General features: G+C 40.5%; 1 protein-coding gene across 4 annotated transcripts in view; it reads right to left on the bottom strand.

Moving 5' to 3' along the window:
* DMD (dystrophin) overlaps positions 1 to 18,130 on the bottom strand; it is a 1,192,402-nt gene that overhangs the window by 44,799 nt on the left and 1,129,473 nt on the right. For all 4 annotated transcript variants that reach the window (XM_074159135.1, XM_074159144.1, XM_074159153.1 and 1 more), the window contains 4 exons: positions 15,510 to 15,595; positions 12,814 to 12,971; positions 3,799 to 3,965; positions 1,570 to 1,681 (listed from right to left, as the gene is read on the bottom strand). In XM_074159135.1, coding sequence (XP_074015236.1) covers positions 1,570 to 1,681; positions 3,799 to 3,965; positions 12,814 to 12,971; positions 15,510 to 15,595 — 523 coding nt within the window. The remainder of the gene's footprint in view (positions 1 to 1,569; positions 1,682 to 3,798; positions 3,966 to 12,813; positions 12,972 to 15,509; positions 15,596 to 18,130) is intronic.

Below are 18,130 nucleotides of genomic sequence, written 5' to 3'. Positions count from 1 at the left end.
AGAAAATAGTAGCAAGACGTTGGTTTGTGCACTCTGTGCACCATTCACAAACCTGCCGTGTCACTTATTAGCAAGAATTAGAGTGGCAAGCTGCAAAACGAAACCACAGCCGATTCGGCTGCAGCTGGAAGGAATGCTCTAACGCGGCCGGTTGGTTGCTCGCTCTGCCTTTGACTCAGATGATGAGAGTTAGCTCTAGGAATGCCGGCGATGGAGAAGTCTGTTCAGACCTGCCCAGGCAGCGCTAGCGCTTCCCTCTGACTTGTGCAGGAGTTCAGGCAAATCGGCCTTTCCAGTAACCTCAGCCCCTGGGGGATGAGGCTGAAAAGCAGCAGCCAATGAATACTGACAAAAAGCCAGCAAACGCACAGTAGCCGCCCTTACAGAGATTCCAATTAAATACTATCATTTAAATGCTACAGTAAAAGTTGATAGAGAATGTAAATAAATATCCATAAACTAAAACTAACAAAAATGCTGGTTTTGCTTTACTATAATATTTTAGGGAAATAAATTTTTCTCTCTCTTTCCTACATTTCTAAGAAAAGCTGAGTCTTCATTTCGGCCATGGCTTTTTGTTTGGATGAAGCTGTAAAGACCATTCATATAATTTTATAAGGCTAGCCTGTGTATAATTTAATGCTTTATTTTCACCATTTATATTTGACCAGCAGATGAAAGAACAAGACAAGGGACCATCCTCACACCAGGAAACGACAACCAGAGAGCTCACTGCTTCAAGACCACCACAAACAATAGCAAAGGCGGCTGAAAGCTCAATCGTGCTGCATCATGGAAGGACAACTTGAAAGCTCCTCTAATTTATGCCCCTCTGCGCTGGTCATGAGTGGCCAAAAAGAAAAAGGAGCATGCTGAGAGAGTAATATGGAATTTCCTTTGGCAGCTGCCTGGTGTGAAAGTGTTTACGCAAAACTGATCCTTTTGAGAGCTGCAAAACAAGGGTGAAGGCCCTCATCACACCACTAAAGCAGCACATCTGCACTGCGCTGCATAGAACACCTCGGCTTCCAGACTTCAGAAATGAAATCTAACTTGCTACTCTTGAGAACTTCCCTAGTATTTTATATCATCAAGAAATCATATAATACAAAGGTATCACTAAATAGTAAAGAACTTAAAAATGCAATAATAGTATTGTGGTGAAAACAAGCGAAGCAGCAACTTGCTGGGGAATGAAAGAAAAATCTCACGCTGATATAGAGAAAACATTGTGACCTAAGATACAAATGAGTATTCACACAAATCACAGGCTTCCTGCGGGATTCATAAAGTGAACTATGGCACTGAACATGAAACAAGTCTTTACCAAGCAATAATACATTATGACACAGCATTGTACAAACAATGAACTTCAATTTACTTCAAACCATTGGAGTATCCTTTACTAAGCATCAGAAATTGCTGGCATGTATAGTATGTAAAAGGTGATTTAATTATAGGAGGGGAAAGAAAAGCCACCCAAATGCTCCATTACCTTGCACATAGGAAATGAAGTTTTTCCTTTCTACTTAAGAAGGGACAGTAAGGGCCAGTAAAACAGCTACTTACTGGTGTGCAGTATTCCACCATGGGATAGTGCATTTTATGACCTTTTGCAACACGGCCAGAGAAGAAGCAACTTTGGCAGATGTCATAGTTAAAGTGCTTTAAACTTCTGTACCTAAAAGAGAAGAAAAAAAATCCACGGCTTCAGAGCTTTGTATGTGAATGTTTCATATCCGCTTGCCAAGTTTTCTGCATTAGTAAGTTCTCTTCCCTGAGACATCACATGGTGTGCAGTGCCAAGCAATGCTCCTCCCCCACCGATGGACAGGTATTGCTGTCTCAGATGTTTATCGAAGATCTGCATCTTCAAAAAAATTTTTAACATTGGGCAACACTGAAGATTTCTACCCCATCACTCTCTCTTAACATACGAAAGACACTGCCACACTTTTTGTTTCTGTAATGCTAATTTCAGTTCCTTTGCTCTTCATCATGATTCCTAACATAGAATGTCTTGAGGAAGTAAAATTCAAATAAGTAATGCCCTCCTCAACAAGTTACTCCAGTAAACTCCTAAGTGCTGCATACAAGGGAAGAATTTGTTTGTGTCCTTCCTAGCACCTCTATCAAAACAATTTTCCTGTATGGCATTTCATCCATGCAAAACTCTGAACGCACTTTCAGGCCATTATTTAATCTCATCAGCTCTATGAGGCAGCTAACTGTTGTATCTGCTATGCTCAAGTGTTTGAAAGAGCCGGAGGCATAAGGGTTGTCTTGTTCCAAATACGTGAAGCAGTACAGTCACAATGACCTCAAAAGAGCATTGTTTTATACGTACTGAGGCACACAGTATTAGCTTTCTAAAAGCCTTCCAATACAGTATCTTTTTGTCAAGTGTGTACACAGGGTTTCAATGACTTGCAAAGCCAGAGAAAAAATCTGTGACAAACAGGTTCTACTATCATGATAATAGATTTTTTATATAAATTTAAGAGACGGATGAGATCAGTCAAGTAAAATTAGACGCAAACACAGAGCTCCAGTGTTCACTTCCCGAGTTCTCAATGTTCACTACAGACTATCCATTCACTTGCCATCCTTTGATTTTCCAAGTGCCGCATTTTTCAATTCCACCTACTTGTCTTTGGCTGTTTATACAAAACCATGTAAGTAACTCATACTAGTTCATAGACTGGGAACAGGAGAATTAGACTTTGTGGATCTATTGAACTACCCACATCCCGTCCCTAGCTCTTCCTCAGTAATATCTATCACTTCCCAGTTGAGATATTCAAGGGGAATAAAAGCAGGAGAAGAACTTAGATGATCAGAGGAACATCCTCACTGGAGGAAAAACTCAGATTCAAAACAAAGCAAAACCTTCATTATTTCCTCCGCTTCCCACTGCCTGTGAAATTGCATAATAGAAAGCACTGCCCCACTACATGCATAAAAGCAACATTCTCACTCTCCCAGGTTAGAGCAAAATGATGGCTTTTCTATGTGGTACTGTTTGCTGCTGTTGTCTACCTGGGCTTTAGAAACAAAATTAAAGAAAGCTCTTTGTAAACAACACAATACTATAGAAAGAGAAATGCCAATGGTAAAAGAAGACCGTGCATAAAAGGGACAGAAACCATACAAAGCAGCTATTGGGAAGCAAAGTGATAAAACAAGTCTAAGCATAATTGAAAGTGAGTATTTACTTAGCCGTTAAGTGGATTCTCAACAGGCATACCAACACACTGCCATTTTACAACACAGTGACTTATTCATTGCCATAGTAACCATGGTGTCGATCCAGATGTTTAAATAGACCAGTTACATTTCCCCTACTCCAGGTTAATGTTCCACCAACAACACTCTTTCTCTGAGAAACACACACGTAGCTTTACACACCTGAGAATTTTCAAGGCACTTCCTTGCTTTATATCATGACAGAAAGCAATTCTTTAGGATTCAATTCAGAAAATGTAACTGCATGTATAGGATAGATTGAATGTAAAGCAAATCGTACTAGTTGCTCTATCTACCAATACTTTGGTTGAGGCATGGAAGGCAAGAGCAGGGCACAGAGGAAGGGTCGTATCTTAAGTGACAGATGATTTTTGTTCTCTTCAACTCTCACATCGCTGCACCCAGTCTAGGTGTCACCCTCCCTTGTGCCCTGCCACCATTATCTTTTCCCTGAGCAACATGCATACAATCAAGCACATGATTCGCCTGGCAACAAGCAGAGCTCTTGATCCACCAAGCAGTAGTACACGTGGAAAGGGAGCGAGCTTGTACCTGAATCCAATAATTGGACACTCCTTGCAGATGTTGCACTTCGCTTGGTGTTTGGCGGTCTCAGCAGCAGCCACCCTGTGCAAGACGGGCAGCCACACCATGGACTGTGGTTCCAGCCGCATCCAGTCCAGGAAGAGGGCTGCTTCGATCTCCGGTTTGTTGTTGGCCTGTAACACAGGGGGGAAGAAAGACAGGGGCTGAGCACAAGTGACATGTCTGCCACCAGCTAATTAACAGTTCAAATAGTTCTATTCCTGCCTACTCTGTATCTTTTACCTGAATATACTCCAGCTTTTCCCCCAGTCCAGTCATTCATACCCCACCCCTCTACCCACCCACCCCCCCCCAAAAAAAACCCCACAACCAACCCCCAAAAAAACCCCAAACAACAAAAAAAATAATCTCTAGAATCCTGCCTTCAAGACAGGAACTGAACACTATTATTATTAACGTTTCAAATCTCTCTTTCTCTCATTCCCTATTACAATAGACAGCACTACCATGTACTCTGTCACTGAGAAAATCACCACTTACAGGATCACCTTTGATGCTTGATCTCACGTTTCCTGTCTCTTATCTGAGCCTGCATAGCACTGCTTCTCACCTATTTTAAAACCAGTTCGAGTTATCCAAGCCCTAAAAATTGCACGTCTTTTGATCAAAATTCCTTACTTCTTAACGTCCTTTATTATCAAACCAACCTTTCTTCTAAATGCATGCATAAAGAAATCATTCAAATCCCTCCTTAAGCCTGTTGTCAAACATGTAACCTCTCTGCCTCCTTAAATACCTTAAAATCCCTCTTCCCACCATACCATCTCTAAATTTCCTGTCATTGCCTGCAAGCACAATACACTTTTGTCCCACAGAATACAATCGATTTAGCCTCATATTCCACCACTTTCACTACTCATATTCCCACTTTCACCTCTTTGCCAGCAGCAAAAGAGCCTGTGAACACTTCCCAGCAGTCCCATTCCTCTGCTGCCTTCCCATCACATCCTAACCACTATGGTTATTTCAGCTATCTCTTCTATGGTAATTTCAAGGCAGCTCAGTCACACGGCTGAATCCCATTGTGACAGGCACTGTGCACACACCAAAAAATGATACCTCACCCCTCCCCGGCAGCACCTACAGTACGGAAAAAGAAACAGCAAAGAGACACAAGAAACACAAGGCAACGGGGGATGACAGTGATCTATCTACACGAGCAGAGGTCACACCGTACCGGCAGGCAGAGAACAGTGCCGAATAAAGGCAAAAAGCATCAAAACGGATTGTAAGGAAAACACTGAAGGGACAGAGTCAATGTTTATGGGGAATGTCTCTCCAGCATGTAGGGGGGCACAGAGCCAGCACAAAACCGAGAACCTAAGAGATGGTTTCAGTGCTGCAGGCAAGGTGATGGAGCGGGTAGAAACAGTGAAGGGCACTGGCGGGAAGGACGGGAGAGAGGAGGATGGGTCCACATCGCCCAAGCGATGAAGCCAGATACCGTCCCGCTCCATTTCTCTAAACCACTACTACATGCTAATTCAAATTCCTTGAGATGTTTCCTTCCATGATACCCAACAGAATCAGAATATTTATAGGCTGAATATATTTAAATCATCTGTTTTCCTTTTTCTCTGGGGTTTCAAATACAGCCCTCTGTGGGCCAGTCTTTTCTATTTCAAATTTCACAAGGCAGACTGTCTTCCTTTGTGGTTCCAAACCTATTTGAAGCATTTAAATAAATAATAAGCATTAATGTATCATGTACCTGGACCAAGATGAACAGGGGATTGAGTGCCGATTTTTTTAATGCTTGCTCTCAGTTACTTTTCCAGTTTCTCAGGAAATCTGAGTTCTGTGTGAGCTAACTAAAACCTTATTGAACTAAAAAGGCTAGCAAAGAATTTGGAGAAAAAATATCACAACTGATCAAAAGGAGAGAGCACTATAGGGAAAAACAATTAGTTGTGTGGGATAGGGTTTTTGGGTTTTCTTTTTTGTTTGTATTTTTTTTAAAGCTAACACTGCTTATAATCTTGACAAATAAATTAACTGATCAATACTTGAAGACAGAGAAAAATGCAAAGTCTCCTAGACAGAACCCCCAGCCACAAGAAAGATGTGGACACCCCTCCTTCCCCGGAATATTTCCTGAATAATGCATTGCATTAAAACAGACTTAAAATGCTGCTGCAATATTTTGGTTAATTAGAAACAAAGAGATTTTTTTGGTCAGGACATTCTTCTTAAGATGTTAGTTTGTGAAATTGTCTAAAGACTCCTATAGCTGCATTTAAGATCCACATATATGGATTTCTAGTCCAGTCCTATACCTCCTTTTTGGATATTTGGGGTAAAACTACCAAACGACAACATATTTACAGTTATTCAGATAAAGTCCCTCACAATTTAATATTCATTACAGGTCTTATATGAAATTGAATACTTTTTTTTTTCCCACCACACACTGAAATATTTCTGAAGACTTCTGCATTAAAGCATTAAATCTTACTCCTGTTTTTTCATGTAGCTACAGAATTTAGGAACCTCCCCAAAGGAAAAATAGAGAAAATCAGAAGTACAATCAAGTGCAGCCAACACCGGCAAGAGAATTTGTTCAGAAGAGCGGATACTGCCTTCTGTGGCAGGACATCAGTGAATTCAATAGAATTAATTCTAGAACTCTCCTAAGAGAAAGGCATACTTATAAAATACGATCACCTATATGCCTGTTTTTCAGCCAACAGCCAGGGCAGTAAAGGGGCTGGGGAGAGGCTTTCTGTGCCTCACTTGGCAACCAGCATCAGCCAGGAACTACACTGGCAAACCATTACCCTGCCTAGCAGACTATACTTTCTATACAGAGGTCCTCTAAACCTCAAAAAAAATTTCAGAGGATGTCTTTAATATGCCATTTCTAATAGAAAAACATGAAGTGTACGGAAATGCTGCAGTGCAAGCTGCAGTCAGAATAAGAATAAGCTGCTCAAAGCGCCGCTCTCCACTTGTAGCTGCTTTAGATTTGCAGCGAAAATGCTGCGGCGATGAAAGACTTTCTGTAACATCCAAAGATCTATTTTAATTTTGCAGCCACTGCTGATTGCCAGCAGTCCCAATAGCTGCCTACCCAGAGCTCTGCATGCTGCCTGTACAAAACCTGTGCTCAGAGAGATTAGGTGCATTAAAATGTATCAGAACTGGTTCCGAATTATATTACATGAAGATTTAAAGCCACGTGGAGAAAAGCTGGTCAGGGTCAGGCAGTATAGGACAGACAGTTCTCGGCTGTTCCCTGAGCTGCTATTACGATTTTTTTAATAATCTCTAAATCTGGTAAAGACAGCAGCTGAAGATTTTACATAAGGGAAAAAGTCTGAATTCATACAGTTCATATCTGAACCAACAAGATCAAGCTGGAAAGAATATTAATGGTTCTTCTCTTGAACACATTTCTGTGCAACTCCCAATTTTTATGGTAATAACAGTGAATCATAAAGTAAAATTCATAAAGCCCTTTCTAGCTTACAAGTAACAATTTGTTATGGGGGACATTCAAATTCATTACGTTCCAGACATCTGTTTTTCAGTACTTATTTTGCAGGAACAATGGGGGGAATAGGAAGTTGGGTGGTGCTAGCATCTTTATGCAATATTTAGGAGTTGAATGTTTTTGGGTTTTTCCCCCTCTTCTTCCAGATAGTAGTTTAAAAAATATTCTATGCTATATTAACTTTATCTATCCAGAATATGAAATATGCTTAATATAGTTGTGATGTTACATGAACAATGTGATATGTTTTTGGACACAGTCAGACAGCATAGCACAAATTTCTGATAACATTTTTGATGAGCTGTATCTCACTGTTTAGCTGCAGTGTAGGAAATTAATTGGAAATAAATTAACATTGCTAATTTGATGGCATTTTACATCCAGGATGGAAAGCTTTATGTTAGGTTAAGAAAGCGTTACTTTGGACAAAAAGAAAAAAGAGGAATGGAATTCTTGTGACTTGTTGAAGTTTAAAAATGCAGAGCAAGCCATGAACAGCAGCCCTGTCTCCCAGGAGTCAGAGCAAACCCTGCTCAACCTTGTCTTCCACTCTTGAATGGCTTCCCCAATACACTTATGTTCTACCCATTGCTAGCTGGTAAGAAAACAAAAGTCAAGAATTTGTTGTATCTGAGACAAGTGCTGTTTCATGGTCAAGAAAGAGGGGATTATTATAAAGGTAACTTTGAGTGATGCAAACTGCCTAAATCTGCCTTGACCCTTAGGGCAAATGCTTAAGATCATTATTTTGACTCCTTGCATTACACTTGGTTGCGTTGACTACTCCAGTCAATGTTTTTAGTGTTGTGGTAAAAAGTAATCCAATAAAAACCCATGAACCCAGAAGTGAATTAGTGTACAGTTTTATATCATCCACACTTGAAAAAAAACATCTTCCTACTCCCCATACACTAAACCATTTTAAAATAGCTCTTTAAAACAGTTCACTTGTAGGACTCTTCAAGAGTGCCTCCCAAAGTCAGGCACAGGTTCACAAAATCCTGCTGAAATAAAACCCGAATTGCTGTTTTATGACATTTACAGCATAGCAGCTTGAGGAAGGATTTGCTAGTTCCCCTCAGGCCAACTCTCCCCCGTCAGAAGCAAAAGCAGAAAAAACATCCTATGAATAGAAACAAGGGTTGCCTGGATGTCTTGAAAGAGACTGAGTCCCTCAACAGTAACACTGCATTTTCAGATAGACCTCTACATAACTATATACAGTTATTTGTAAACTGTATTGATATTTCCTGTTTAAAAAAAAACAACACCACCCCACCCCACCCCCCGAAACCCAAACCCAACTCACTCCTCACGAAACAACTCTCCAAGCAACCCATATCACAGCATTTGTGGCCAAAGCCACTATCAGGGTCCTGGCCCAGGATTTGCAATACCAAACTCTACCTAAAAAGACTAACAGGCCCCTATTTCGCCTTTTATTTGTCTGGGTAAATATACTGGATTTGGACAAGATAAGTGGCTGTAAAAAACTGGCTGATCTTGCCTGATCTTTGATCGAATACAAACCTAGAAATGAAGACTACACAATACAGAATATTAAAACACTTTTCTCTGTCAAAGTGAAATTAAACAAGAAGTTAAAATACAGATATGATTTAACTGTACATATTTTACTACTTCTTAGCTTCATCTGTACTGTTTTTGCATATCAAGTACTCCAAGTATACCCTTGGAAGAAAGCATACTTAAAACAGTTTATAACCGGGAAACAAATACCCAAAATTTTATTGAGAAACAGCAAGACACATTTTAATCCAAGTTGCATTCTGTTTTCGTATCACATTTCTTAAAACATCCCAATGTCACAGTAACTAACCCAAAGCAGTGATGTGAATTTCTGTGTCCTATTTACAATATACAAGGAAAGCATATTAATAATTTTCCACTGTGATTAAAACACAGAGCGTGCGTCCTTCAGTCCGTATCAATTCCCTATCCTGTTTACTTAAAAAACGTACCCGTCACAGAACTAAAAGAAAAGCGCTTTCACACTGCAGTATTACTGAATTCACTCAATTTTTCATGGATCTATCGATTGCTTTGATGCAGTTTGGGCTCAGGCAGAGCTATATATAGCCTTCAAATGGTCATTAGATAAAGCTCTTCGCTCTCACTTAAAAACATCTTTTTCTTTAAAATCTCAAAGCAGAAAGTGCATCCCCCTGCACCGGGTAGGAAGAGTTCTGTAACATCCTTTTTCTCCCAACAATTACTATCAGCACGTTTCCGTATATGAAGAAAACTATGGGAAGCAAGAGTCGGTGCTGGGAAGGATGAAAAGTAACAGGGCAGCAGCAGCCTGCAGTGAGGGGACCCACTCCTCGGGGGTATATGAAGTAAATTATGGAAAGCAAGAGTCGGTGCTGGGGATTGAAAAGTAACAGCAGCAGCAGCCTGTGGCAACGGGACCTGCTCCTGGGGAGTGGGCAGCGCTGGCAGGATGGGCCAGCGGGCAGGCTGCTGCCAATAGCAGGGCTGGGAAGCTCGCCCTCCCCAACCCTCATTCCCAAGGACTTGCACTTCAAACCAAAACGCAGGAGAGATTTCCCCTGTTATCAGCTGGGAACAGTAAACATCCCCCCCCCCTTTTTTTTTTTTTTTTTTTTTTTTTTTTTTTATGCTGTTGTGCAGACAGACAAGGCCGTTGCCAGGGCACCTAACCTAAGGGGGCTGGGAGAGCCATTTCTGAAGCACGCATTTGTTGCAGACTCTGACATGACTGCAATATATTGCTGGCTTATCATCACCAGAAAGGAAAAAAAAAAAAAAGAACAAAGGAAAGAAAAAAAAACCTAAAGAAAAAGCACTCCTCACCGTGGGCATACAAAGACAGTCTTAATTTAGTTTCCACACAATAATATAAACTATGAATCCCCACACTATTTTTAAAAATTGAATTATCTCACTTCAGCCAAAGGAGGCCACTGGGAACCCTGTGCAATCTCCCCTCAGCCATCCAGCTCCTCCGGCCACTCTGCTTCCCAGGTGCTCCCTGCACCCCCCAGCACCTCTGCACTGGCCCCCAGCCCAAGGATCCTTGTGTCCCCCACGCACCATGACCCTACACCAAAAGGACCTTTCTGTACTCCTCTCCTCCTTTCTCCTGGAAAGGTCTTATTTCTCCCCCCTCCCCCATTCCTGGCTGCTCCTTTCTTTCATGCCTCATTTTACCCATCCTTCTGTTTCCTTTACCACTGTTATTCCCTAATCCTGTTCTTACCATCATTCCACTCCTTAGTTCCGTCTCTCTCCTCCCCCCTCAGGGCTCTCCCTGTGCTTGAATTTTTTCTCCTCTCCCTAGGACTCTGTCCTCCATATTTTTGTATTTCCCCTCCTCAGTTGAGCCTCCCTCCCCCTTTCTGGTCTTCCTAGATGATCATCTGTTCTGCTGCAACCCAGGTCAGAAACCAACCTCCCATTCTGCAAGTTAAAAATGAGGTTCACCTGGGGGAAAAAGAGAGGATGAAATTCCTCTTACTGCAGGTAAGAAAAAAAAACCCTATTTTTCAGTGCAGGTTAAGAGAAGGAAATCTCAGGTTTTCTGATGTTCTGATTCATGAACATGTCAAAAAAAGGGTTTGGTTTTTTTTGGAAAATGTTTTTGTCAGATCCCAAGGTCACTTTCCTTATCAGTTTCTCTACAGTGTTTTAAGTGCTGTTGCCATTCACTTGGGAAAAACAATAGGACCCAGCGAGTCCTAATTTCCAAGGAAGGCCATTTGCACAAATGAGCATTTGACCATGGATTTGCTGCAGCAACATTTTGTGTTGGTCTCATTTGAGAGCCCAACATGGAACTCAGGCTTGAAAGCCACAGGCAGGGGTTTAACCCAGCTATCAAAGTTGCTATGTGTAATTTATCAGCACGCATTATCCACCCAGGCTGTGGCCCTATAATTTGGAAATGGCATCAAATACAGAATAGAATTACAAAAGGTCAAAACATGAATGATGGAAATGGGAAAACGTGAACCCGGTAGAATTAACCTGACAAGGTTTAAAAAGTACAGAAAACAAACGTCCCATCACAACTGAAGTTTGTGGTGATTTTAGAATTAGATTCTTTTCACAGTCACTGTGTGTAAGAAGGCTATTTCCAAACATTAATATTCATTGAAAAAACTTGCTGTGTTTTGCTTACTACAGAACTGAAACTACTACATAATGAAACTTGAGCAGCAGGCAAAAAAGCAAACCAAACCGCCTCCCCCCCCCAGCCTCCAACCAAACAAAAAATCCCCCAGCGACAGTTAGGGGATGGGGAAAAAAGCGTTTCTTCCATTGTCATGTAGAAGATGCATTGAGAGTTAATCATAGACCATAGATTACCTCCCCTCCTCTACCTTTTCATTAAGCAGCTGTCTTCATCTTGTGCATTCTGCTAGTAGTTAGGATAAGGATGAATAATTCCCTTAGCTCTCTCTTCCTCCCCAGATTAAATAATTTACAAGTTTGAAAAAGAGCCTCCAGTTCGCCGTGTATTCCTCAACAGACAGGACAGGAATTCTTTCAGCACTCTTCAAAAAAACTTGATAATACCCATTCAGGCGGCGGAAGGAGCTCATCGAACGCTCCTTGCCCCTAGACAGTACTGTAGGCAGTTGCTCCTTTCCCATCACTCCCCTGGGCACTTGACTGTCACTGGTAGGTACATGCCCAAAATTTAGATTAACCATTGCTGTTCACTTACATGCAGCACTAAATGATCATCTACCGCTGGCAACAGAAACTTGTAAAATCAGGAGCTGCCGTAACAAAGATTTAAACTTTTTGCAGGGTTCAGTTGCAATACAAGCCTTGATGACAATTATTTGCTGTCTGGATAACAGCATAATCTGGGCTTCTTCCACCAAGGCCAGAGAAATGGGTCAATTCACAGAATCACAGAATGATATGGGGTTGGAAGGGACCTCTGGAGATCATCTAGTCCAACCCCCTTGCCAAAGCAGGTCCACCTAGAGCAGGTTGCACAGGAACATGTCCAGGCGGGTTTTGAACGTCTCCAGAGATGGCCACTCCACCACCTCTCTGGGCACCCTGTTCCAGTGCTCTGCCACCCTCAATGTAAAGAAGTTCCTCCTCATCTTTAGATGGGACTTCTTACGTTCGAGTTTGTGCCCATTTCCTCTTGTCCTGTCACTGGGCACTACTGAAAAAAGACTAGCCACATACTCTTGACACTCACCCTTCAATTACTTATAGGCATTGATCAGATCCCCCCTCAATCTTCTCTTCTCCAGACTAAAAAGACCCAAGTCCAGAGAAGAGGACTAATACATCTCGTCAAAGGAACAGTTTAATACACCAGTGAACTCCACCATTAAACAATCCTCGGCACCCTAATCCTTCTTCCAGGTTTTCAATCCTCTTCCAAATGGAGAGGCTACCTCAACACGTAATAACAAATCAGAAAAATAACAGCGAGCAAACAAACATGAACTTACAAACTGGAAGCAGCTTCTGACGCTCGGCTCTATATTGCTGCCCCCGAAGGAGGCCACTTCCCCCAGCTGCCGAGGGATCTGGATGGAGTCGTGCAGCAGGAGTCCCAGCCGGCGCTGGTCACAGAAGCCGGTGGAGCTGGCCACTTGCTTGAACAGGTCTGGAGGAAGGGAAAGGACACCTGTGCTAAAGCATCACACCAGGATATGGCAAATAGCACAGAAGTTTGCATGGCTTCAAAGGCTAGCAAGTGCAGTCAACAGCCTTGGCGGACATGAACACAAAAACTGTCGGGTTTTTTTTTCCATTAAATAAGCAGGCTAGTGATAATTTTTAATAGCATTATTGGGTTGTACCTTGGAAGAAAGGCCATTATAACACAACACCTGTGGCATTACTGATAATAGCAGCTGTGATTCTATTACACAGCTAAACAGCAAAATCTTTGAGCCACAGCAACATAAATGTTTTAAAAATATTGTTTAACAGTAGAATAATCTCATACAACATACAGCACATTTTCAAGTCTTAGCAATTAACGTAGAACTTGGAGAATTAATTTATTTTTCAGTTGAGTTGAACTGAAAAACAAGAGCTCCCAAACTTTGATATATCATAATCTTTTACTTCAAGAGTATTTCTAAAATGAAAGAAACACATTACAGTATGCCAGAACCTAGCATCCACCAGGAATGTTAATATCATATTAAGTTTTCATTTCTGAAGTGAAATATCACTTGAAGCCATGTTTTGTTACTGCATCATTCTAGGAAAGAATCCTTACAGGACAGAATTACTACCCCTTATAAGCTCAATTTAAATGGGTGGGAATTAGTTATGCTGCACATACATTGAGGAGTTTTTAGAGTTCATAATGATAATAAAAATCAGGTTAGCATTAACTGAAATATTTATTTGGTAATATCCCTGTTGAAAATACATGACCTGAATAAATTCTCCTAACTATTCAGAGAGTTGGAAAAAAAAAAAAAATCACCCCAAAAAGAGATAGACAGCTAGAATAAATACCCCTTTTTTGGAGCCCTCTAAATATTTCACCTGAAACCAGGGATACTATTATAAAGGTGCTTCAGCACCGTTCAAGATAACTTTCGTAACACTGCTTTAACACCTGTTTTCTTCCAAAGCAATAAAGGAAAGGATAGAGAAAGGAATATTTTTTAATTACATCAGTTTCACTCTTGCCAAGTCTAGTTTTATAATAAATAATTTGGGGATAAATCCTTCCATTAACTCTGCAAGCCTGAAGAAGCCACATAAATGAGAGAAAAAAATTTAAGGGGTGCAACTCATCGCATACTTGCAGCAATACTAATAGAAATTGCATTATGACTTTGGGATGGATGGTGAAGCCAGACCACAACCTGGCAGACAATTCCTTCCTCTCCCACAAATGATTCATCTTTCAATTTCCCCATTATTAAAATGTCAAGTGTTATACAACCTTAAAAAGGGGGTTATGTGTTACTGTGCGCACACACTGCAGGAGACTATAAAATATGAATAAATATTTTCCTTTGTAACTTTGATAATGCTCAATGAAATATAATTTTGAAAAACATCGGTACTCAGTTATTTTCTTAAAAGACTTTCTGAATACTTTTTCACAAGACATGAAACATCCAGAGATCTAAACTGTGACATTCATAGATATTACCCTAAAGTCTGATACAATTATACATAGTCATGTACAGATGCTGTTATTGGAACCGTCTGGTTTCTCTTTAGCGTTCCTCAACTTTCATTAGTAGAAGAATAGAATAATAACAATTGGTAGAGAACTGCTATGGTATTGGGTCAAACCCTAACCGTTGGTCTTAAAAAAAAAAAAAATTAAAAAAAATGCATGAATGAGGGATACCAGTTAATTTAACTGAAAGTTACTCTTCAGAACTACTCTTATCACTAGATCTTTCCCGGATCCTAGCCTCACTAATGAAATGATTCATTAGTCAGATAAAACTAAAACTTCAAGTGGAATTTTTTCAAGTATTTCAGGATTCAGTCTATTAAAATATGCAAAATTTGCCTACCTTTAATATTTATTTAAAGATAGCAAGCATATTTAAGCAAAACGTACATAATAAGATCCTGACCACATTGTGGAAAACATTTTAAAAAGATAATATATTTTAAAATGCTGTAATGCAAGATGCCTTGTAGACATGCATTTTTGTGTATGAAGGTGTGCTAAACCAGTGGTCTCCAAAGGGTGGGTGATCTACCACAGGGGATGCGTAACACAATCCACTGGGGTGTAGTAAGAAAATATTTTTTGTTCTGTTAATAAATTAAATACAGAAATTATATAGTGTTTACTTCATCTTTATCTCAGCCTTTTTTAATTTGTTTTTAAATTTTATAATGTACATAGTATATTAGTACAGTAGTACATGTATATAATTTATAAATAAATATACATCTAGTGGGGGTGCATGCCTAAAATTTTTTTACCAATTGCTGTGCGTGATCAAAAAAGTTTGGACACCACTGTTCTAAACTACCTAAAACCATATTGAACAAATAAAAGTACAAAGTGGAGCAAATTAACACACTTTGCATCTGGACTACCTAAAAGAATGCCTCTGTGTGCTACTTAAATGTTTATGCAATAAACAGGAGGAACGAAAATAGAATATAAACATAAACTAAAACCAAAATAATTACATTGACTTACATCTATATTTATCTTCCAGGTGTGCTTTACAAAGGGATACAACACCAGTTTTGAAAGATAAGACACGGATCCTTCCCGTTCGACCCCTAATGAAAAAGAAACATTGGCTGATGATATGATCCATTCATGTCATAATTTGTTTACTATAACGATGTTCACTGCAGTACCATAGTCATCATAAAGGAAGTCCTACACAGAACCACGTAGCACAGCAAACATTGGCTGTTTACTAGATAAGCTTGAAATGAGATATAAGATAAAGGTTGTGGCTCCACAGGCAGAGCTGAATTGGATTGTGCCGTTGTATCGATTCAACCAGAAATGGTCTCGTTCGGAAAAAATCACCTCCTTTTTTATGACAAAGGTGAGAGTAAAGAGTCTTTACCCTACACTTATATGAAAAGGCTTCTCTATGAACTGTTGTTTTTCTCAGAGACAATGAGGTCTCTGACAGAACAGGAAACCATCCCTTTTGCTAAAGACAATTTAACTCTACTTTAACTGGAAATGCAAAAGGCTGTGCGGTCCTAGTTGCTGGCTGGGGTTAAACCACGAGAGCGATGCAGCAGTCCTTTTTAGAAAGTCTTTGCTTATTCTCTGTCAGCCCTGCCCTGACTCGTTTGAGGAGGAGCCAGGCATGAAAAAGCAGCCTCTGCCAGCAGCGCGCAGCAACAGAGGCACTTGTAGGACATTCAGGTGAATGATGAAGCTCGCCTAGAAATCACGAGGAGGCAGGCAGGCTGCAGAGTTGTGCCATTAACAAGACGGGGTGGTTTCTGAGCTCCTCCTCGCAGCGCTCAAACCTGTCCTGCGCAGTGCCAAGGGGATGGTGCACTTCCACGCCCGTCCCCATGCCGCCTCCGGTCAGCCTGCCCCTCACGCTCACTCCTGCCTTGGGGCACTATTACTTTTGCTTTTTGACATGACTGAGGTAAGCACATCTCCCTCTGCACTGCAGGCGACGTGATGACAAACCTTCCCATCTTCTCTCAGTCATCTGGTTTAGCTCAATTTACTTCCAGTTGCTGGCTTCCTCCAAGACTTTTATTTCTGATAGCATTTCCAAAATAAATAACATCTATTGCAAAGGAAGACATATACAACATAGGAAGCTAATGCCTAAACCCAACATTTTTGAAGCAGAGCTTTTACGAACAGTATTGAAGCGTCACCAGTAAGAACACCACTGGGAATAAGATAAATCATGTACAGGCATGCCATTGTCATGCATCAGGCTGCGCTGTTCGGCAGAGGCATGTTGCCTTTTTAATGCTATGAAAGCGTTGTAGGAGCCAGCGACGCTCATTTACCCTCACACCTCCCCTGCAAACCCTATAAAAGGTGCAGATGGAAACTGGTGGGCAAAGCCCAATGTAGAATTTGGAAACTTTTACTGAAGAATCCTGTGTTTTTCATCACTGATAAGCATTTGTTGTTTACCTATGCTTTCCACACTCCACTCCTCTTACTCCTCTCCCTCAAATCTTTTCCAAATTAATTATCATCTGTGCCCTGAGAAACTCCTGCTGATGAATACCAGGCTCATGCAAATTATACAGGAGAAGAATGTAGAATGATGATTTCTCTGCAAGGCATATTAAATTGAAACTTGCACAAATCATGAGTTGTTCAGTTCACTCTTCCTCTCCTCCCAAGTCAAACCAATAATTTAGCATGCTACTGCAAATGAGCATGAGTGACTGATCAATTAAAACAAATCTGAAACGTGTTGGTTTTGCAGAGCTGTGCCCATAATTAGATCAGTCATTGACTGTGAATTTGATTAATATCTTTACAAATGACAGTTTTCAATTATAAGAAAAGTAAAGATTCAGTACATTTAATTAAATGTCTCCAGTACTGCTATGCACTTCGGTTGATCTTTGCCTATTAAGTTTACAATGAAAACTAAACACATGTAACCCCAAGGTCACCTCTCTTACCAGCGTAATTCCAACCTGAATTTCAGCAAAATAGCTACGAGCTTTCCTCACACATAAAACCCCTCTCTGTTTCATTGTGTCCTGCAATACACAGTTCTCTAGCATACCTAGGGAATTGCCTGGAGGCAACCAATTATAATTTCTAATGTTGTACTTTCAGCACACTGCAACATAAAGAAAACTAGACTGGACACGGCAAATCTAAACCGGACAGTCCAGCTTAGCAGCAGCCTGTGGAACGACCTTTATTTCCCTCTTTGCCTCTAACATGGCTTATCTGGATTAACATCCACTCCACATCTTTTTTTGTTTTTCACTAGCCAGGTATCTTCATTTATATGTTATTTATAGTTGATGGTAATTCAGCAGTGGATCAGAATTCTGTGGAAGTTAAAGCAGATTAAAGAAATAAAACCTGGCTCTTGAATTAATATGGCTCCATTCCCTACAACGGGTAGACTACATAAAAATATCATGTAATTTGGGTAATCCACTTCACAGGATATTGCAGCTGCTGCAGAGGATGTTATAGGCGACTGGCTTATCGGAGGTGATCCTGCAGGAAGAGACTCTACAAATCTGTACTTTTTTTTTTCGTAGGTGATCATCAAAGCTTCAGTGTTGTGATAAAGGGTGGATGAAAGAACAATGTTATGGCAATTCACTTCAATATGGTTC

Source organism: Numenius arquata, chromosome 1, assembly GCF_964106895.1.
Source record: "Numenius arquata chromosome 1, bNumArq3.hap1.1, whole genome shotgun sequence".
NCBI classification, from domain to species: domain Eukaryota; kingdom Metazoa; phylum Chordata; class Aves; order Charadriiformes; family Scolopacidae; genus Numenius; species Numenius arquata.
Note: the sequence above shows the minus strand (reverse complement) of the source record. Positions and strands in the feature narration are given on the sequence as shown.